The sequence below is a fragment of the Tachypleus tridentatus genome, chromosome 4 (assembly GCF_004210375.1).
Source record: "Tachypleus tridentatus isolate NWPU-2018 chromosome 4, ASM421037v1, whole genome shotgun sequence".
Taxonomy (NCBI): domain Eukaryota; kingdom Metazoa; phylum Arthropoda; class Merostomata; order Xiphosura; family Limulidae; genus Tachypleus; species Tachypleus tridentatus.
This window is the reverse complement of record NC_134828.1, coordinates 79,540,090-79,564,087: the sequence shown is the minus strand read 5'-3', so window position 1 is coordinate 79,564,087 and position 23,998 is coordinate 79,540,090. Positions and strand designations below refer to the sequence as shown.

The 23,998-nt window shown below is 31.8% G+C and overlaps 1 protein-coding gene across 1 annotated transcript in view; it reads left to right on the top strand.

Moving 5' to 3' along the window:
• Nucleotides 1-16,715: 16,715 nt before the first annotated feature.
• Nucleotides 16,716-23,998, top strand: part of LOC143248366 (limbic system-associated membrane protein-like) — a 163,855-nt gene continuing 156,572 nt past the window's right edge. Inside the window, exon 1 of the mRNA XM_076496727.1 lies at nucleotides 16,716-17,131. Coding sequence (XP_076352842.1) covers nucleotides 17,005-17,131 — 127 coding nt within the window. The 5' untranslated portion in view covers nucleotides 16,716-17,004. The remainder of the gene's footprint in view (nucleotides 17,132-23,998) is intronic.

Below are 23,998 nucleotides of genomic sequence, written 5' to 3'. Positions count from 1 at the left end.
CTTTAAACATTATGCGTCTGTCTTAGTAGTAATTAGTGATCTGTGACTAATACCTGTATGTAGCGTATCAAGACTATATTAGCAAGTAACGGTTTGAAACTTCCATTAGAGTTTTACAATGCAAAAATGCTAAGTGTAAATCATAAGTAAACGATGATATTGAAGCATATGAAGCGTTACAAGGTTTTAATATCTATCTTGATGGGAAACCTGCGCTTCGTGTAAGAAAATTATTTTGTGTGCGTTTGAGTGTTTGTTGTGATATTTTGTGTTTTAATAAGGTTTATAAAATGTAAGGCAGTACTGTTTGTTTTAAATAAGCACAACGGTTAATTGATTTTCCTAGAAAACTCGCGTAAGATTATAAATATGTAAATTTTTGAACGAAGCTGGTGGCTGTGCTGGGCGTCCTACTGACTGTGAGGTTAAAATGAGGTACATCTATTCGCAACATGTGATACCCTCCAGACGATTCGAGTATATAATGCACGTTGAACAGAATTGTCTGATCAAAACTGCCAAACCGATCGTCTTATCTAGTAAGAAACACCAGATCTAGTGACGCTATCAAAACCTGAATATTGTATTAAAACTCAGGTTACAGTACCGATGTTTTAAGCATCTATAAACAAATGAAAAAGTCATGCGCAGAACCTTAATATACAAATCATGCTGTACATGCTGTTTTTAAACTATTTTTTGTTTAACCGGTCCGCATTACCATTTTTAATATTAAAACATTGTACTTTCAAATTAAGTAATTTATTTAAGTTCTAGTTTAACTCACACAGTTGAATGTTAGTAGAGGTATAAATAAACCAGTTTTTATTAAACTGTTTGAATTTAAAGAATCTAATTTCGTTTTTAATTACTGTTATTACGAATAAACAGGTGTCGTTTCTATGGGTTCAAGGATCGCACCGTGTTTAACTAATATGTTTTTAAGCCATCGTGAACCGACTCTAAACCATTGTATTACAAACGATACGTAGATGGCATCTTTGTTATTTGTAGAAATAAATCTGTTGTGTATAATTTCAAAATAATTTGATTTTCCATATAAAGTTTATTTGTTATTTCTTCAGAATGCTTGGAATAAACAATTAAAAATGAAGTAAAATATTTGTTCAAACTACATACTGTTGCTTTGTTTCCTTATACTATTTTAAACGATTAGTTTATACTCTACCCCTGGAATCTGATGGCTCATGGGTAAGTTTAAAGGCTTATAGCGTTAAAATTCGGGTTTCAATTTCCTCCATGAGAACCGAATAAATAGTCTGTTGTATAACCTTGTGCTGAACAACAAACGAATAAAAATGTACAGAAAAAACATGTAGCTTATGACAATCTAATAAATTACAAACATTTTTCTACTTTTTGAAAATATATCAAATTTGGGTTTCTAAAATAGCAAGGTAATGTTCATGTCTTTTGAAAGCCTGAAACGAATCTTAAGTGTTCCACGCTTATAAAATGATTCGCAAAATTGGATTATAATAATGAAATAAAGATACTGTGTTAATCCTGGATTCTAGAGAAAATAATATCAAAAGAGTGGAGGCTAAACGGTAGTAGTCTTATTTTACATATAATAAAGACTGTTGGAATATATATTCCACATACAATAAATACGAGGGAGGAGTACATGTTGTACAGTACACCAACAGCAACATTCCACAGTTTTCATGGTACATTAAAATAAAAGAAACTTCACAAATTATAGAAACGTTTTATGAACCAGTTTCCCAAGCATCATACCCATTCAAAAGAAAAAAAACTTTAGGTACAAACTATTAATTATTATAAACAAATTACAATAAAGTTTAGCTTTAATTACCTGCAACAACATTTTTAACACATCAGCTTTATTTCTTAAGTCTTCATTGAATATAAAAGACTATAGATGAAGACTGGGCAATAAATATTTGTTGCTATACATTTTTTAATGCTCATTTGGTAGTTTTCATCAAGTTACATTTTGCAAAGGCCAGATATAAACAGATGGTTAGAGCACTCGACTTGTAATCCGAGGGTCATAGGTTTGAATATCCGTTACACCAAAGACCCTCGCTTTTTCAGCCGTGAGGCCATTATAAAGTAACAGGCAATACTATTATTCATTGGTAAAAGAGCAGCCCAAGAGTTGGCGACGGGTGGTAATGACTAATTGCCTTCCTTCTAGTCTTACACTGCTAAATTAGGAACAGGTATCTCTCAGGTAGATTTGCTCGAAATTATAAAAAAGTACCAAAAATCCTCGATTTAATATTACTATACAACTGAGGTTTGTTCAGTTTGAACGAAAACCTCGTTTTGGTGTTCTTTATGTTAAAATGAAATTAATGTTTCTTTCAACGATTTAGGGTATTTTATAAAATATCTTTTTTTATTTTATTTTTTATGTATTGGGTCGAGCGTTGTTTAGTAACTAGTGTGACCGGACTGCGAATCAAAGTGTGCATAGTTCACGTCACATTACTGTAAAAAACATGCTGCGCACTTTGGACTCATGAACGCACTATAAAAATGACAACCAAATACCATTATTCGATAGATTAAAGTAGTCCAAGATTGAAAGCCAAATATCACTCACTGTTTGGTAAATAAAAGCAGTCCAGAATTGAAATCCAAATATCACTGTTTACTACATAAAAGCAGCTCAAGATTGAAAGCCAAATATCACTGTTTGGTGTATAAAAACACTCAAAATTGAAAGCCAAATACCACTGTTTGGTATAAAAAACATCCAGATTGAAAGCCAAATATCACTGTTTGGTGTATAAAAACATCCAGATTGAAAGCCAAATATCACTGTTTGGTGTATAAAAACATCCAAGATTGAAACCCAAATATCACTGTTTGGTGTATAAAAACACTCAAGATTGAAAGCCAAATATCACTGTTTGGTGTATAAAAACATCCAAGATTGAAAGCCAAATATCACTGTTTGGTATATAAAAGCCATCCAAGAGGTTGCGAAGGGTATTCTGGCTCTAAACTATTAGTTCAAAATAACGAACGTTTGTGCGTAGATAACCTTTCTGTAACTTTGCGTGAAATTTTGAAACAAATAAACAGATAAAAATAAGTTGCGTATTTGAAGACCACAGAATATAATGTTTTGACTTTCTTAAAGTATATTACGGCATTCCAGACACAAAACAACTCTCACTATTAGATACGCTATAGCTATTAAAATTAGAGGTTGAAAATGCAAGTCGTAACAGATTAAACATTATCTCTAAAAATATTATACATATTATTTTGTCGTTGAAACACTCATTTAACCGTTAATTTTCCTCCTCATGCTCAGACGTTGGAAAGTTTTAAGATATTAGTTTTTATAAACATGGTTTTGATATCTTACAGGGACCGTGGAAATTACAAAGCAGCCAATCTACAGTGAAACCTTGCTCGACGAAATTCTGCTCACAAAAGTAATTTATCTGAACTTAGATCTTTCAATTTTTATAATCTTTATGTTTTCATGTACTACCACAAGTTTCACGCCTCGTTCGACACGTATAAATTATTTCACAGAAAGAAATATTTCAATGTATCACATACCATTTAACTTATATGATAAAATAAATTGACGTAACTTAAACGCGAAATCCTCTTGGTTTATACAAGGCCTCAGTCCGTGAATATGTAAGCTTTATTTTATACGAAGGCTTTTTTTCGTCATTGGCCTTCGCTAAGATGTCTTTCTTCGCTAATCTTCACTTTCCCCTGATGGCTTGCTTAAGTACGTTCGATTTATTCGTGCATCTCAAAATTATATGTTCTAAAATTTTCTTTTAGTGAAACGAGCATACTCTTGATAGATGACAATAGAGACAAGTATATACTTATACGCCTCCAGTGGCACAGTGGTATTTCTAGAAATCGGGTTTTGATACCCGTGGTGGACATAGAACAGATAGCTCATTGTGTAATTTTGTACTCAATTCCAAAAAAAAGTAAACTTATAAACAACATTTGATTACTTTAATACCGAAATACTGTTCTTCAATCTATAAAACAAACTGTAGACGACAGTTAGGTTTAAAAACACATCTCAGTTGTATTTCAAAATAAACCATACCAATTATGTTTTTAATTGTTTTCGTAATCAGAGGATATTTACCCAGAAATGTAACGCAGTAATAGCAAGTTATTTTGCAACTTAGAATCTAAATGGTTTAGTTTACTAAAACTACACTTATTCAGAGAGTTTTTAAGAGTTCTATTATTAACATAATTCGAAAAACTATTTTTGTATAAGAATTCCTTGACATTAAATTCTCTATGTAAAGCTTCATAAGTACTATATATTTTATATACACAAAATAACAAGGTTATAGCCAAGTTTTTTTTAAAGTAATCGGGACAAAATTTGTAAAATCAGAGTACAAACCAATAAATTTCATTTTATAATATATTTAAAATTGAGAGTAACTATTATTATTGTTAAACGAAGAGTCCAATAAAGAAAGGTTATGGTCGTGTTGATTTTCAATATTGAGTTTTATACACTTGTGCTTACTATTGAAGAATTCAAGAAATTGAGAAGTTTTAACAGGCATTCTTGAACTGTGTGAAAGTGTCACCAACATGTTTGCAATAGTAAAACGGATTGAATCCTATTGAACAATTATTTAATCGATTAATCAAAGAAGGCGCTAGTCTAGAACTAAATCATGACGACACCATCAATTTGATCGTTAAAAAGAAAATGGGATTGTTTTGTAACAAAGTTCGTGAACTTTAGAAAGACAGATTTAGATCTGGTTACATTGTTTGAGTTGTTATTGTAAAAGATCGGATTGGCATTTGGCTGTATAGTCTCTTGCAATGGTATCTTCGTGTATAGCGACTAATCATTAAAGCTGTCACAAAGAAAATCTTTACAAGTAACTTTTTTGTTTCATTTCACTGGAGAATTCAATACAGTCTTTCAAAGTGCATTCATTACAGGTAAATGTCCTCAAATATTCAACCAAACAAAATAACTAAAACGTTTTAATATTAGATATTATCTGTCCTATTGATAATCTTTTTCGTGAATTTTAAGAAGACCATAAAAACTCCTAGATGATTACCTAATGACTTGATACTCAATATTGTTTTTCGTTTAAAATGCTGCACTTTTTTTCAATATGTGTCTTTGTAATTTTCCTTTTCTTGTATTGGTAGGGTGAAATTTCAGTTTCGAAATGTAGTAGAATCGCATGAATTATCTACAGTTTTATTAAATATTATTCACAGTCCAAAATTGTAATGCTATTCGTTTTAGGTTTAGGAATAGTGATACCATCATTTTAACTTGAATTCGAATATTTCAGTTCTTTAGAGCTCAAACTTAATTTCACATTAACTGTTAAAATTATTGAAAACATTCAAAGACACACCAACAATCTGAGTTCTTATATTAATGACCAATTAAACAGAACCAAACCATAACGATTAACGTGACAAAAATTCCAAAAATTGTTCGTTTTATATAAATTAATCTTTAAATCTCAAAATTTTCATTAAAGGAACTAAAATTTTTTTATTATTATTCAGTATATATTTTACCAATCAAATCTAACAATCAATTTTTAACTACCTGTCATTTTATGTGGGATAACTTGAGGATGCTGTTTTTTCCTAAATTATAAACAAGATAGTTAGGGCGCTTGACTCACAGTATGAAAGTTGCGGTTCAAATCCCCCTCCCAACCAATATAGTCCTTCTTTCAGTCGAAGGGCGTTAGAAAGTTTCGATCAGTCCCACTATTCCTTGGTAAATGAGTAGTCAAAGAGTGATAACTAGCTGCCTTTCCTCAAATCTTTCACTGCTAAATTAAGGACGGTTACAACAAATAGCTCTCGTGTGGCTTTACACGAAATTAAAAATAAATGAAACCTAAATCGTACACTAATTGTATTGTTTTGTGTTTCAATTACTCGTTTGAAATTGAGAAAAGCTAACCACCCCACTTGATTTTCCATTATAAACACTGCTATGGATTGTTTCGTTAAATATTGAAATACTTTATTGTTTTTCTAATTTTAGAATTCAACAGTTAATTATGAATTCTGTGATATTGTTTAGAATGACAAACAGTGTGGTGATGAAACTTTAAAAATTAAAAATCAAAAAATTTTCAAAGGTTTACATTCATTCAACAAAATGTGGGTAGTTTAGTTTCATATAAGTTCGAATGTTTTCTAAACTAAGTTAAAATAGTATTACTATCTCATTGTTTGATGATGTCAGTAACTGATAGATATTTTAGAAATTTTAAAATAGGTTAACCAACAATCCCATAGTTACTTCAATGTTAAGTAATTTTATGTCCGTAATACAATATTTTATAAGGAAATTCTGTATTTTCCCTACACACGCTAAAACATTTCAACGTAGGTAAGGAATTTTGTGCAAAATGAAGGGGTGGCAGGTGGTACACCCTCAGTTTGCAATAATTAAAAGTCAATTAGAATCACAAAAAGAAGAAAATAACCGCAGTATATCAAACATCTTAAAGTATAAAGAACGTAATTAAAACTGATATGATTCTTCACATAACTTATCTAAAATTAACTTAACTGTACACTGGATCTATCAAAAAAGCGAAGTTAGAAACTAACTGCTTAACTAACTTAATTCTAAAACCTCCCTCTTCCACATAAACTAAAACTCTTACATCACATAAAAAAATCCATTTAAAAATCATAATATCCTATCTTCTACGACCAAGTGGATTACTAGCTTTAGGACTTCACTGAGTTCATCATCAGATGATAGTCGTACTGGCCAGGTAAGGAATTACATTTGAAAAGAACTATTGAAAACCTAATATAACATTAATAGAAACGTATACGTTAAATCTGCCTGGTTTATACAAGTCTCCAGTCTGTGAATAAGGAAGTTCTCTTTTACTGCATACAAATGAAAAGAATGATACAGGACATTAGTTGGTTTTCATTCTCTTTCTCTTGAAATAGGAACTATAACATACCGGCCTTATGTGCTTACTAGACCAATTGGAAATTCTCCTCAGGTCCATAAATATAAGCAACGTGACGCGCCAAAAGACAGTTTATATGTTATTGGATTGCTACAGTCAGTATACTATAAACTTCGAAAGCTATAACTGTGATTAACGTTTATTAATCAGGAACTTCAAATATTTGACCAGCAACGTTTATAAATTTTGAAGATTACAAACCATTTAACGTCAGTGGATTCACATCGGACATTCAAATTCTACGAAGACGTTATAAAACTTCAGCGGTGAAACACTCTGGTGAGATTAGCGAAAAATACAGAGCTAGCTCCCTGTTGAGTGATATACATTTGCATCAACTCAAAATTAATTCGCTTATCGTGAACCCTCGATGAGATATCAAAAAAGTTTCAAAATCCATAGAAGACTCAATATTGTTTGTAACTTTGTAAAATCTCTTTTTGGATCATTATTTTCAATAACCTTTATTGTAAATTGTGTTATTCTTTGTAAATCAAAATACACTTGCATTTAAAACGAAAACTGTGTGTATCAGTTTTGTTTGCAAACATCGTAAAATGGATACGTATTGATACTTACTTAATTTATAAATCTAAAATACAATTTAACTCAGTTTTAAGCTATTTGAACCTGTAATACGTAACAATATAAACAAAAAAGTGATTCGGGGCTTCATTATCTGCCAGAACAATTCCGAAGCATTTAATGTTCTTTTGTTAGTATCTGTACAGTAAATCTCAATTGTATGTAATTATACGTATTAATTTTATAAACTTTCTTATAACAACTTGACATTTTATACGAAAGTTCTTTATCTCCAAGAATATAACAAAAAATAATTTTGGACGGTATCTTAAAGAGTTACATGAATAAAGGTTTGCTCAAAGATAAGCACAAAACTACTCAATGGGCTATCAGTGCTGTGTCCATGACGAGTAACGAAACCCAGGGGGCGGAACAAAGGGGGTCAAACTACGTGGAGTCTGTTAACTTTGTATGGACTGATTTATCTGAAAATTTATATTATAATGCAAGGGGACCTTTAAAACAATAACATAAATTGAGATTTGACAAGTATTCAAAGGATGAACGTAGACCTGGGATAAGTTTATTAGATTGTCCATCACCTGTTCCATTCTTCATGTTCCGTTAGTGTAAAAATAAAAACAATGTCTTGAAGAACAATTGTTGATGCACTAATCTTTCAAGCTAGAGCCTCGGTTGTAGATGCTGTTAACTAACACTCTCCTCTCTTCTAGTGTTTATGGGTGACAAATTTGGGAAGGCTGGTGAAGGTAGCCCGTGAGTAACTTTTCGCGAGTATTTGGATAATAAAACTATTTCAAATTTATCCCAGTATTAAACTTAACAAGATTTTATAAACTCTCAGAGTTAAATTCATGGGAATACGTATGAGGTTTTTTCTCAGAATAAGAAATTACCTTTTGTTATTCCAAACTTTTAGTAAAAGTCTCCTACGTGAGAGATGAGAAGAAGTATACTGGCCTGCTGAATAAATTTACTTTTAAAAAATTCCAAAAAGACGTTTCGTTAAACTGTTTATCTAAATGACACTTGATATGATTTGTTATGAATAATTTACTAGTATGTTGTGATTATTTCTATGAACAAGTATATTTACTACCGCTGAAAATACAGAGAAGTAATAAGAAAAATGAGTCTTCTATTAGCGTAATGCCCGGCGTGGCATGGCCCCGTTGTTGTTGCTGTCGATTGAACTTGAGCACAAAGTTACACAATGGGCTATTTGTGCTCTGCCTATCACGGGTGTAGACACCCAGTTTCTAGAGTTGTAAGTCCGCAAACATGCCTATGTGTCACTGGACAACAAGCTTGGTATTTGAGGCACTGTACCCGCAATCTGCAGGATCGCGATTTCGAATCCCTGTCATCGAACATACTCGCTTTTTCAGCTGTGAGGGGTGTTTCAATATGACGATCACATACTGGTAAAAGAGTGGTTCTGGAGTTAGTAGTGGGTAATGTTGACTAGTTGTATTCTTTTTAGTTTATCATTACTTGTGTAGATAGCTAGAGCAGCTTTTCGAAAATTTCCAAACAAACAAAATTAAAACTACCCAATGTCTTAAGACATTGTTACGTCCATATGCGACTATTGTCAAATAAAATAGGCAGCTAATTCAGGTTTCCATATGATTCCTCATTCTAGTTATATCAACTAACAAAAAACGTATGAAATTTGTTCTCTAAGCATGTACTTAACTTATTCAATGCTTCCTTCGACACCAGAGCTTTCTAACGTCCACACTGAACACAGAAAGAGACATGCCACATAATTCTGTAATAAATATCGAGCTACATCATACCTGTTGAACAATACAGCCATAACTATCCTTACAGAGCAAATTTATATTATTGCTGTTGATATTATCTCAATAATTTAGTAAAGTTTTTGAGAGTTTTACAGTTTTACTTATGTACTAATCACCAATGTAAAATATCATTAATTCGAATGTACTTTGGAGTTCAGTAAATACATTGTTATAGTAATATACCAATTAAATTTACAAACATAAAAAAGACGTTTCCTTCCTCACTGTGTATTTCCGTTTAAGAATATAACAATCAAAGAAGCTTTAAATTTAGTCTGCCTTAACAGATTGTTAAGTATCACATTCAGCTAATTTGATTCTTTGGAATAAAAACTTCATGCTATGGCGCCTGTAATTTACATAAAAAGTATGCTCATTATATGTTCATAGGTAATCCGGTTTTATTTCGTACTTGTTAATTATTCTGGTTACATTAAATATAGCATGTTCATTTCATTCGCCTCAAAGTAAATTAAAAAGTTTTAATACACAAAGTTGAACAACTGAATTCTAGTGCGTGTCGAATTTAAACTAGGCTTAATCCTCAACGCAATCTTTACTTTAAAGCAAAAATCTTTCAAACTTTTATCGATGCAATAATTATATATTAAAGATTTTGTATGGTTAGACTTATTACAAAAATTATGGTAACGTGAGGAATTTTTTTTCCTTTCGTCGTAGAACGTTTTAAAAACAGTTAAATCAGTTTACATAGCCTGTTGCCGAAAGCAGTGCTCAGCAATTAGTGTGAAGGCTTATAACATTAAAACCCGGATTTCGATGATGGATAGCACAAATAGCCTATTGTGTATTTACTCTTAACAGTAAATTTGTGTGACTCTTCAATGTAATCACTTACGTAATGAAAATCATTGTTCATATATAAAAACGTAAAAATCGCAAATGAAATTTATATTTTTTTTTTTTTCATTTTGGTTGTTATTGATACTTTAGCGCAAACCAATACAAAGGGTTATCTGCGTTCTATTTGCAGATTTCAATGTAGTAACTCAAAATACTTGCCACGAAACCGCTGACGTATACCTCATTTTAGAAACATCAGTATCACATGATTTAATGCACTTGCTTGTTTGTGTGTTTATTGAATTTCATGCAAAGCTACACGAGGGCTATCTGCGCTAGCCGCCCCTAATTTAATAGTGTAAGATTAGGGGGAAGGCAGCTAGTCATCACCACCCACCGCAAACTCTTAGGCTATTCTTCTACCAACGAATAGTGAGATTGGCCGATACATGTTATAATGAAAGGGCAAGCATCTTTGGTGTGACATGAACTCGAATCCGCGATTTTCAGATTACGAGACGAATGTTCTAACTAGTTAGTCATGCCAGGCCACATACGAAAGAATGTAATATAAGACATATAAATAAGATTTCTCTCAGAAGCGTACAAAGTTTATTCGTACGGTCAATTTTGTAACTTTAAAAATAGTTAAAAATAAACCTGGAATTCGCAGACAAGAGATGTTTACTCAGGTGGATTTTACCTCTGTCAAACGTGGTACGTGTCCTTCTGGTAGGTATTTGATTTTATCACTTTACCTTCTCTAACCAGTGCCCTGCTTGTAGGTGTTTCATGTTACGATATCACTAACTTGATTGTAGTGCAGACAGAACATTTATAACAGTATTTAGGCTTTAACACATCCGTCCTATAGATCTTCACAAATACTGTTTCCGTTTGTTTTTTAAAAAAGAAATCATGTATCTAACTCTTAGAATTATTTTAATTTTTAATCGCGATCATTATAATCTACTATAGAGACTTATTTTGCTTTTGAAACTGCCAACATTAACTGTTCTCTTAAGAACCGACAGATTCTTTCCATAGTTATATCAATCATTCGTAAGCATCTCAAACTTTTAACACTGAGTCCACTAAAATTTTGTTTCAAAGTTTTTCAACAGGAAATATGTAAATAATAGTTTTATTTCAGACCATTTTGACCATTAAATTTAATATAGTTGAAATCAACTTTCCTTTAATACTTATTTAGAAAGTTTTTGCTTGTTTGTATTTCTCGCAAAGCTACTCGAGGGTTATCTACGCTAATCGTCCCTAATTTAGCAGTGTAAGACGTAGAGGGAAGACAGCTAGTCATCACCACCCACCACCAACTCTTAGGCTACTCTTTTAATAACGAATAGTGGGATTTACCGTCACTTTATAACACGTCCACGGCTGAAAAGGCGAGCATGTTTGGGCCGTTTAACAAGTTGTCATATTCATTCATTTTGCTTCGTTCTTCTTTTGCAGCAGATATAAAAACACTTAAAATTATTCCATATTTTTACATTTTGAATTTTTAATAACGAGTTATAATAATTAGGTTTTATATAATTATATTTAGATATATTCTTTAATCCATTAAACTGTATACACACAATGATAAAATTATACTAGTCTCCTATAACATTTACTTCATTACTCAGGCAATAACTTCACTATCTTTTTGATGCACCTATATTTTTATAACGACTTACTTCTGATTCGAAACTATGATTTGAGATACGCAGCTTTGCGAAAGCTGACTTCTTAACCTTTCTGGTTATGAAATTGATTTGAGAGTTACATATTTATCCAATTTATTACAACCACATAAATCTAAATTCAACTTTTATACAAAAATATCTTCAGGTTTTTCCTTAAATTATTTTTAAAATGTTTTTCATTTCCAATCTCTCATACTTCCCACACATGAATCCAATCCATATTGGAATAGATAACTTCTAGTGTTACTTTCCCTGTGTTAATCTTCCTTTTTATCTGAGCATTTAACGATATCATAACATGTTTGAAATATTTAATTTCCTAGCGTGGTTTAGGGAATCTATTACTTTTCGTTTTTATAAGCTTAAGCCAATACCTTATGCACCGTTTTCTGTACTTATCAGTTAAAGGTGACTTTCCACATTCATTTAATACAGCTACATTTGTAGCATTCTTTGAAACTGCTGAATAGTATTTACAAATTGTCAATATTTCAACTGATATACAAATTGTAAAAACCATACAATAAAACTAATGATACCATTTTTTAATATTTTGTATGAAAGTCCATTTATTTTCCACTTTTTCTTATCATATTACACAACTTTTCAGCTTGTTTATCTGCATGTTCCGTTATATTATAGTAAGACTGTTTGTTAGTTTCTGCAATGTCCAGATTAATATAAAACAAAACTACCTGCAACCTATTCAACTCTATTATTTAGATTTTTGCAAATTAAAGATGTATTAATTAACAATGTTGGTATTCCATTTTCGTTCGTTTTATCGTCTCCCACCTCCAAAAAGGTTATATTTTTGTGTTAAGTAAAAAAGTACAAATGTAACTATTTATTTCTGTTCAGCTTTTTTTACTGTTGAAATTTATTAAAATTTCTCAGTTAGAGTTTAATCACTCCTGAGACAAGAGATAAAAGCGTCATTATAGAATGAAAACATATAATCTCACGTTACACAATGAAATCTATACCATAACCAGCTTAGAACTTTGAAGTCGAGTAATGTCAGCACTTATCAGCCCAGCTAGATCGATGTAAACCCAAAGAAGTTTTATATGGTTTTAGTTATAGAAAATTACTTCGTGTAGCCTCGGGCTCTATTTTAAAATGTATATATAATATAATAAAGGCGAACAAGTTCAGGTTTAACGAGATTATTTTCTTATTTTAATAGCAGTAGTGCTTTCACAGCATTAAAACTGTTCCTCAGCCAACAACGACTTGATTAAAGAAAACAAAGTAACAAATTGGAAAAAGATAATTTTATAATATTCAACATCAGTATAAAAAATAACGAAATTTCTATACAGAAATAAAGGAAGAGTTAAATTTATAAAATATATTACTTGATTAATGTGAACTGAAGATGATTTATAAAACCTAGCTTCTAAATTGTAATATTTTCTAAATTCAATGGTTCTTTAAACTTTTTAATAAAATATTGTTCATAAATTATTTTTTACAAATTCGCCTTTTAAGCCTTTCTGCAGGTACAAAGTCCTTTAGAAAACGATAAAGTTTATTTTTTAGATCTTTATTATTTTATGCTGTTACTTTAAATGCATTATGAAATTCTTTAATCTAAGTTTCTTCGCGTTTCTCCATATAAATATCTCACATTTCAACAATACTCCTTAACAACGACTAATTCAAGATCAAAAGCGTTAGTCAAAACATGTTTTAAATGATCTAGCAAAAGTGATAAAACCACACTTCACCCAGCAGTATTTTAATACGATCTTCTTTAATATATCATCATGAATTTCTAAACAGAACTGTTGTGAATAGCAAGATCTTATCCTAAGTTATCTTTTGTTATATACAAGGACTCGTAAGCTAGGCAGCAAATACGGCAGCCAATAGTTTATAAAAAATAAACTTGAATGAAGATCACATTTCATAGATATATTAATGTTAATCATCAAAATCAGTTTTGAAACTGCTATTAAAAATAGCTGAAATATCTGAGTTTAACAATTTTATCATTTTAAATGCATTTACGTTGAGTCTTTAATTAGAATTACTTTACTTTTTATTCCATGCAAGAAGGTTTAATAAGTTTCAAGCTCGTCTGATTGAATGCATAATTTTTTTATGTTTAAATAATATTGTCGTTATTTTTTTAATAGGGAAACCACATTCGTTTTTCTTTTTATAATGCCACTAAAAGCAATGTCAGATAACAACAGATAACGATAAAGGAACAATTATTGTACTTGGCTGCCAATAACTGCTCGTAAAGATTATTGAAAAAAATAGTTGATAGCACACGTGCAGTCTATCCTCCAAGACCACGTTTTTTGTAATAGAGTAGCACTAATCCTGATAAAGTGCGTTGCTTTAAATAAAGCTTGAACGACCCCTCTGTCCTTTTGTACAGCCCAAAAATTATTGATGAGGGAATTGTTCCAGAAATCGTTCAAACATAGATAGGAGTTTTAAGAGAGAAACTAATCAACAGTTTATCCTAAATCGTTTTTTCGAACAATCAAATCATTAGTTTGAACACGTCGATTTTCATGATAAGTAAAACTACAGTCGTGGATAGCTCAATATTTTTTAACCACGTTTGACGATTAAAGTACAGACAAAGATCTTGTGTGTGAAAATAAAATAATCAAATAATGTAGAATACGTCAAAATGCAGTTAAACAAATAAATTTTACAAAACGGTGGCTATTTCGTCTTGAAGATGAAAGGCGGAAGATTTTCGAAACGTCGTCCTCTACACTTGTTTCTTCACAACAGGCAGTTGCCGTCCATTCTACAAAGTTTCATCATGAATACTCTGCCTAAACAATCTATCAAAGAATATGTACATATGTCTTTCTATGCATTTGTTTGAAGCTACAAAACTACGTAAAAAACTGTCTGCTGTGGGTATCGAGCCTCAAGTCTCAAAGTTATAAACTCTCATACTTACCGTATGTATATATATATGTATATAATTTGTTTTAAAGTCCACTTACCTGTGTGAAACAATGAAATAAAGAGTTGCGACTCAAGATTAATTTTTTATTTCGTTAGTGAGAACACTTTCTCAACATTAAAGTTACCTTTCAACCAACAACATTACCACATAGTAATTTCTGGATTAAAACTCTGTCGATCCAAGAATTAAGAAATTGGGCCACTGTTGGTTGATGAAAGAGTTCTCATTATTAAATTAGAAATTTAGCCTTGAACCCATGCGTCTTTATGTCATTATATGTGTGTGTGCGTGTTTATGTGTTTATGCTTGTGACCAATACGATGAATGGTGTTACACTGAAACTGTCTTGTGTAAAGTAAAATGTTGTTGAAAATCAAGTAATTTAGCCATTAATTATCATATCAAAAGTATACTAATTTAGAAAATAATCTTTAAGAGAAACGAAGAAAGGTCTTTATAAACATGTGTTCACTGTACAAGTACCTTTAATTGCAAAACTAAAGAATATCTACGGTGTGTTTACCACTGTAAGGCTCAAACTGTTATTGGTTTCTCAGTAAGTCAGCGGTAAGTCTGTGAGTTTACAACGCTAAAAAGTGGGATTCGAATATCCGTGATAAACAGAGCACAGATAGACTGTGGTATAGCATTACTCTAAAACAAACTTTTGATGTTTGTTTGTTTGGAATTTCTCACAAAGCTACACAAGGGCTATCTGCGCTAGCCGTTCCTAATTTAGTATAGTAAGACGAGAGGGAAGACGGGCAATAATTATCACCTACCGCCAACTCTTTGGGTATTATTTTACCAACGAATGGAGGAATTCTCTCTCACCCAATAACACCTCCACAGCTCAAAGGGCGAGCATTTTTTGGTACGACGAAAATTCGAATCCACGACTCTCACATTGCGAGTCGATTGCCTTAACTTTAATGTATCATTTTCAGACATTAGATGTTACAAGACAGTATAACTTTGTAAAAAAAAAAAAAAAAATATTGTAAAAACCAACAGTTGATGAGTAATTTGGTTTTCTGTCACAAATATATTAGAAACATCGTTGTTCAAGTGTGTAAAGTTTTTGTCTTTACGTCAACTGTGACAAAACGCTGTTAACAACTTTGTACGGGAATGTAAGGATAACTATGATGATCTAATTAGGTTTGTGTCATTTTCAGTATTCGAGATTTTTTAATAAAATTAAAATAAATGTTATTAAGAATAACGTCAACATGAATATCTACAGATTAAAAAGTGTGTGTGTGTGTTTGATCTTTGTTTGTTTCTCCAATAATGAAATCCACGGCATTAAACATCAACTATAAAGATACGTTGAACTATGTGTAATATTGCATGTTTCATATTCGTACATTTGTATTCTAACACGTGAAATTTTAAAGTTTTTTGGAAGAAAAAACAAATGAATGATTGGAAGTTGTTGTGTCACTCATGTGACAAGTCTTTCAAAATGTGAGAAATGCTGGTAGGCCTTCAGAATTGTTACCCATTCACTATTTGTTTTACATAGGGCGTGAAGCAGAAAGGGAGTTTGTTCTTCATTTTTGTACCAGAAACAAACTACAGAGTAGTTTCATGTCAGGACGTGGGTCTAGAATACACTAGTATGTAAGCTCCCCGTGTTCTAATGATATCAATGTTAGTTGGCATTTTTCCATCAAAGCCATATGTCAAGCAGACATTCGCACGTCATCAAAGGAATACTACATTTACGCCCTTTGTTCCGAACACTGGCCTGGCAATCATCAATAAGTCGCACGGCAGCGCCGAGCACGCCCCCTAGAGAGCAAAATCGAAAACGCGCCATATTATTACCGACTGGTGCATTTACTCAGGCGCCTGAGTCACGTGACTCTACATTGAGGCCTACCTCCTAATTCTGGGCCGCTCACTTTTCAGTTACAACGCGTCCCGCACGCGATCCTGAGCAACTGATGGACGCACAACCAAAGAACAGAGATCCTGCTGATTTTGCTTTCATTTTTTTCTATTGATGTGGTAATCATCTCTATCTGCAAACAACAGTTTGATTGAACGACCATTGGTATTTCAAAGATTATTGCTGTATTTCCTTGCAAGTAACAATTTTGACTGTAAGTTTATAAATGACATTCAATCATATGATCCCGTACTGTATTTGAAAGTCGTATATGTACATACATATATAAAATATGTCACAAAATAGTCCATCCCGATTCACAGCCTCTAGAAGTTCACTAGCGGACCAAAATGCACTGTCTTTCTTCACATATCGGAGAATAACTTGTTTGCGTAGAATGTTTGTCTGTGTAATTGCTGGTAAGTAAAGATTTCTTCTTTCAGATGCTTATTTATATCTTTCTACTGTATGTCTCACTGGAAAGATTAACAAAACATATATTTCATCAACTAATAGTAATATTTTTTTTTAATTCTGACACGTATCTGTTTTTGAATGTCACATAGCTTTCAAACAATGAATATACTGCTGACTGCTACATAATTGTTAATTCAGCTTATCATTCTACAAATGGCGTCCAGTTTAGAAATGCGATCAAACACAAAAAATTCATTCATGCAAAATATTATTGTTTCCACGTTATTCCTTATGTGGCATCATAGCATTGACATTAGTAATTATTACTTCTAGTCGTAAAGATAAAATGATATTTCAATAAATTAGAAGTTTTTAGAGCAAATAAAAGTGTCCTGCTTATGGTTTTGCATAAATATTCCTATGAACATTAATAAATGAAGTATTTTTATATTATAAGAACTAATATATAAAACGCACAACAAAAATCCACGCCAGAGTTGTTAATTTTTTAGCCACAATGTTCTTTTTTCATACAGTTAGATTGTATGACTGTAATAATTTAGATGTGCGCATTTGATCTTAGTCAGAGTTTTCATTACTTACTTAAGGTTTTTTCGTAATTTCTTCAAAAGTATTAAGAGGACCTATTTATTGCTTAAAAGACATATAGAACTTCAGTCCTTATACTTTTCAGCCTCTCGTCAAGAATCATGTTCCTGTTCCTTGGAATGTATTCCAAATTTCGACCTCTCATCAAGAATAATGTTTCCTATTCCTCAGAATCTCGTTTTATTTATAAGCCTCTCGTCAGAGATCTTTTTCTTATTTCTTGGAATTTCGTTTCACCTTTTAACCTCCCTTGGAATCATATTTCTATTCCTTGGAATTATTTTCGTTTAACTATACATAAGAAAGAAGATTACTTTTTATAGATGCTAAAATCAACTTTTAAAATGAATATGGCAAGAATAATATTTGAATTTATTGTAAATCAGATGTTTAAAAATATAGAATTAACTTTATTAATTTAGGAACCTAATTTAGAGAAGTGTAATAATTCATGAAAAATTGGTGAACATTAATTACTTAATTATATCAATTCATTTAAAACACGTAACTTTAATTCGTAACGTTAACATGTGCTGAAATAAATAATTATCAGTTTCAAGTAAGAATATTTAATTTTATACTTTTAAGATCGTTTACACATTTTTAGGCTTAATAAGACTCTTTACATAACGTAATTAATACAATTACTAGTTAGTAAAAACTATCTTGCTTGACCTTGGGTGCTCTATGAAAAAATATTTCTAACTACTATACATGTGCATATTACATACAGCTTTATAACATATGGCTCCGACGGTTGTGAAATATGTGCATTTTGGTTTTGTGCGGTGTGGTAATAAGAAAAAGTATTTTTGCTTTTACTTTCAAATGTCCAGCCAGCTTTATGAAGATAATTTATATTTCTAATAATGTACACTTCATTTGTAGGCAGGTTTGGTCCAGGCTTAATCAGTTAAAACCAATAAAATATAATATCCAAAGAACTGTTTGTTTGTTTTAATAGTATTAAAAGTTATTTCTTATAAGATATATAATATTTTCTGGATAAAATGCCAAGGTGTAGTAACAAAATATGAATTTACTTTTTTGGCTTTTAACTTGTTAAGAATAGCACTACATATACAATGAAATAAAAACATACAAACCTCTTCCTATCGGGCAACCAACGAAAAATTAGTGTAGAACAGTGTCGTATGTCGTCAGTACAGATAATGTGCGGTCTTATAGGATTTCATTTCATAATCCATTTTGCTGAATTATGAAGAAGAACAGTTGAGCAATAAATTTAGGTATGATGATGATGGCTTCAACCTATCTTTGTGAAACCTATACCACTATATATGCATTGTGTGTAATGTTATATAAATAGAAATGCATTTCCAAATATTGGTGTATTTTTTACCGATTTCAAAACGTATGAAACTATACATAATCATAGGGAAGTTTCGTAGTTCGGATGTTAATAAAGATGGAACTGAGCCATCCAATTTTACTTCTAAAACTAATACCGACATTATATGAACAGATGTAGCACTTCTGTTTACTACGGACATTCGTTTGAATAAGCTTATTAAGGAATAATGGTTAGCTGGTGAATGCTTCAAATGTTACCTTATCTTATGCCAGACTAATTAGTTTGAATAAGGGTTAGTTTTGTGTCTTATTTTTCAGTAAGTAAACACTGGTTATTGAGTGATTTGCTAGTATAATAGTCTGAATATTTGGAAAGTAGGCGGGCCCGGCATGGCCAAGTGTGTTAAGGCGTTTGACTCGTAATCCGAGGGTCGCGGATTCTAATCCCGGTCGCACTATACAAACTGGCCCTTTCATCCGTAGGTGCGTTATAATGTGACGGTCTATCCCACTATTCGTTGATAAAAGAGTAGCCCAAGAGTTGGCGGTGGGTGGTGATGACTAGCTGCCTTCCCTCTAGTCTTACACTGCTAAATCAGGTACGGCTAGCACAGATAGCCCTCGAGTAGCTTTGTGCGAAATTCAGAACAAACAAACAAAACAATTGGAAAGTAGTAAAAAAGATAAATTCGAACTCATGTGGGTAGACTTTATTTATTCAACTATCTTTGTAATTTTGTAAAAACATGGCGTATACAGTTTTCTAGCTTGATTTTACAATTACAGTATTTGCAAATGTTTAAATAATATTTTTTTTCAATAACTGCTTTCAAACATGGTCAGAGAAACGTGTCAGAATCACAGGTCTATTTCTGGTATTATTCTCATGAAATTCCACCTGTATTTCTGAGAAGTATCCCTTTTCGTATTGAGAAGGACGTTTTGTTTTAACAGTTGTATTTCTTCACCATTCACATAGCCGGATTAATGATCCAACTCATTATTAGCAGCTGCAGTTCTCAAGGAGTCGCTGTAAGGATTGTCGTTGTCTTTGTTCGACGATTAGCATCTTTGATATTGTGACCCAGCTCTTCACGTATTCTTCTGTTTCAACTATACGCGCGAAGCTACGAAAGGGCTTCCTGCGACATTCATCCCTGATTTTGATCTGATAGACTAGAGAGAAGGCCAGTCAACAACCTACTCTTGGGCTACTATATAATCTAACAGTGAGATTTGACCTTTACTTTTTAATGTATTTTCTAACCTCAAGTAAGATGTGCAATTTTTTTTTCTTTTCGTTTTCTAAGGCGAATTAACGTGAACCATGGACTCTCGGATTCATAACTCGACGACACTGGTCCTGCTTGGACTAACTTAAAATGAGATTAGACTCTTCCCTACAAGGGACGTTATTTACGTTATAATTATCTTCCATAGCGAAGGAACAGAATCAGTTTGGAAGACAATTAAGAATTAGAGCCAAGCTTAGCTTACATTTATTTTTATCGTTTCTTCTTTCAAATCACATAATTTAAAATAAATTAATCAATAACTAACAAATATAATCCATTTCATATGCACCCAGTAATAAAATTTCTTTCCATTTTAATTAGCGCCTAACTAATACTCTTAATCTTAACGTTATTACAGCAGTTATACATTCCAAAAGAACTGAAAATTTAGGTGTAAATGTGCTTGTATTTGTACATTTTTGGTGTAGAGTTCATTTCATATAAGTATTTCAGTATATTTTCTCAGTCTGTTTGTCACAAATTATAACAGAAAAAATCAAACGTGTTAGAAGACAATTGTAACGAAACAAGTGGAAAAAACCACTAAAAATATAAAATAATATGTTAAGTATAAACACGATAAATATAATTTTCAGTTATATGGAAATATTGCTGTGAATAAGAAAATACCGGTTACAATTACGATAAAGATCATCATTGGTGATAACAATATTATAACAATAATAATACTATTTTACGATCATTATTGATATCATAAGTATTGTTAACAGCGAATTTGTTGTACATTTCCGGGGATATGATAAAGACGTTGCAAGTAGAATGTAAATGTTACATCATTTATTTTTATTATACATCGCACTGCCTAAAAATTATAAGAAGTTTTACTCATATAAATAATAATGTCCTTGGCTAGTTACAAGCGTCGCTTAATAAGTAACTTTGAAATACTTTTTGGTACTTGTTCTGAGGTGATAAGCACACGAATTTATGTTTTGTAAATTAATTCATAATAACATTGGAACTTATCACTAGAGTTGTTCATTATAGTTATTTTTTAAAACATAAAACTTGCGGGGTCAGAGGTCTTGTTTTGTCTGTTAAAATATTGTGGGTGATAAATACTACAACTGTTTAATATTACTATTGTTTAATACTGAGAGATTTCGTAGATGTAATCTATTTAGGTTTTTTCTTTTTAAGTATTCATGGGATTGTTAATTTTTATCATAATTACGAAGATTTGTTTTGTTTGGTTGGTTTGAATTTCGCGCAAAGCTAAACGATGACTATGTGGGCTAGCCATCCTTAATTTAGCAGTATAAGACTAGAGGGAAGGCAGCTATTCATCACCATTCACCACCAACTCTTGGGCTACTCTTTTACCAACGAATAATGGGATTAACCTCATATTACAAACCCCTCAGCTAAAAGGGCTAACAACTTTGATATGACAGGAATTCGAACTCGCGACCCTCACATTACGAGTTGATTGCCTTAACCCACCTGGCTAAGCCGGGCCCAATTACAAAGAAATGGCAAAATTTAGGGTAAGTAAAGTCGCTGGTTAGTATGATAATAATTCTAATTGGCTATAATTTTGTTGTATTTTCGTAAAAAAGACAATGACTGTCATAGGTTAGTACAATGTTTGTTTAAATGATTGGTTGGTTTATTCACACATTTACACAATTGGCTATTTTTGAATTGTCAACAACGAGTATCAACCTCACATTTTCAGCACTATAAGCCCTCAAGCTTATTGATGATCCAACGGAAAAGCAAGCTAATAATAATTTTGATATTAACAGTAGTTGAATGACAATGAAATTACAAACAGCTATATTTCATGAACTTTGTGTATGATACACACATTCCATTGTCAATATCACTTTAAACTTCTCCGTTGTTTTAATATCGCACACGTAAACGTAATATATACAAAATTCTCTTTCAGTATACATGAATAAATAAACACATGTACTTAGCCATTCATAAGGCCTGCACATGGAGTGAGCTTACTGAGGAAACTTGGGCTACTCTTTTACCAACGAATAATGGGATTAACCTCATATTACAAACCCCACAGCTAAAAGGGCTAACAACTTTGATATGACAGGAATTCGAACTCGCGACCCTCACATTACGAGTTGATTGCCTTAACCCACCTGGCTAAGCTGGGCCCAATTACAAAGAAATGGCAAAATTTAGGGTAAGTAAAGTCGCTGGTTAGTATGATAATAATTCTAATTGGCTATAATTTTGTTGTATTTTCGTAAAAAAGACAATGACTGTCATAGGTTAGTACAATGTTTGTTTAAATGATTGGTTGGTTTATTCACACATTTACACAATTGGCTATTTTTGAATTGTCAACAACGAGTATCAACCTCACATTTTCAGCACTATAAGCCCTCAAGCTTATTGATGATCCAACGGAAAAGCAAGCTAATAATAATTTTGATATTAACAGTAGTTGAATGACAATGAAATTACAAACAGCTATATTTCATGAACTTTGTGTATGATACACACATTCCATTGTCAATATCACTTTAAACTTCTCCGTTGTTTTAATATCGCACACGTAAACGTAATATATACAAAATTCTCTTTCAGTATACATGAATAAATAAACACATGTACTTAGCCATTCATAAGGCCTGCACATGGAGTGAGCTTACTGAGGAAACTTTGTCACTATGTCTTCAACGCGTTCAAAAATTCAGGGAAGTTGCATTGAGAAAACTATTTTGAAATTCTTAATCGCTCTTCCCTCACTCCGTATTTCATGTTCGTTTTCAGGAAATGAGAAAATCTTCGATCAAACTACATGAAGCTGTAATGTACTTTAATGCTATAATAAGTAGTTCTGGCAGGAAAACGTTGCCAGTCAGATCTCTGCGAATAAAATGGCTAATACATCGCTTATTCCACGAACCAAACTTTATGCACTCACAGAATAAAGACTCAAAGGTTTTGTTGCGTGATTTATGTTTTTACGTGATTCATACGTTTGCTTACTCTGGAGCTTTTACTTTTGTTTTATTTTACCTTCAATGTAATTGTGATTAATGTCTTCATACAGTGCTAACTGTTTCGTTTAATGTGCCAGGAAACTAGTCACACATAAGCTCAAAACAAACACTTATTTTATACACAGTACCTGAGCTCTGTTTCTAAAATATAACTTGTCCTATCGAGACTCACACGCAAAAATCCTCTCAATTAGACTCAAAGCTTTAAGGTAATACAGAAATTCACGAATAAATATAATTATTTTAAATTATTGCGCAACAATCAAAGCTAGCCATTTAATTTCAGGCACTAAAATATCTAAACTGTCAAGTACAAATTTCTATCAAAGCACTAAGCAGTTATTTTGAATAAAAAGTCCATTTCCTCTTCCGTTAATTTACTTTTCGTATGATGCGACAACGCACACAACAAAATCAATCTGATCAAACCAAATAAAATACCGACAAACAGTCACTGATTAATAACTGCTGAACTTTTAACATTTTGGTTATAGCATTAAATACTCAAATTCAAACACCAAATTTCATAATGTATAAATCACAATACATTCAATTTCAAGCAGCGTATCATAAATATTTCAATTAATATTATTAATCCCGTTGGAGTAGTCAACAAATTAAAATTCCATTAGGGTTAAGACACTAAATGTTTAAT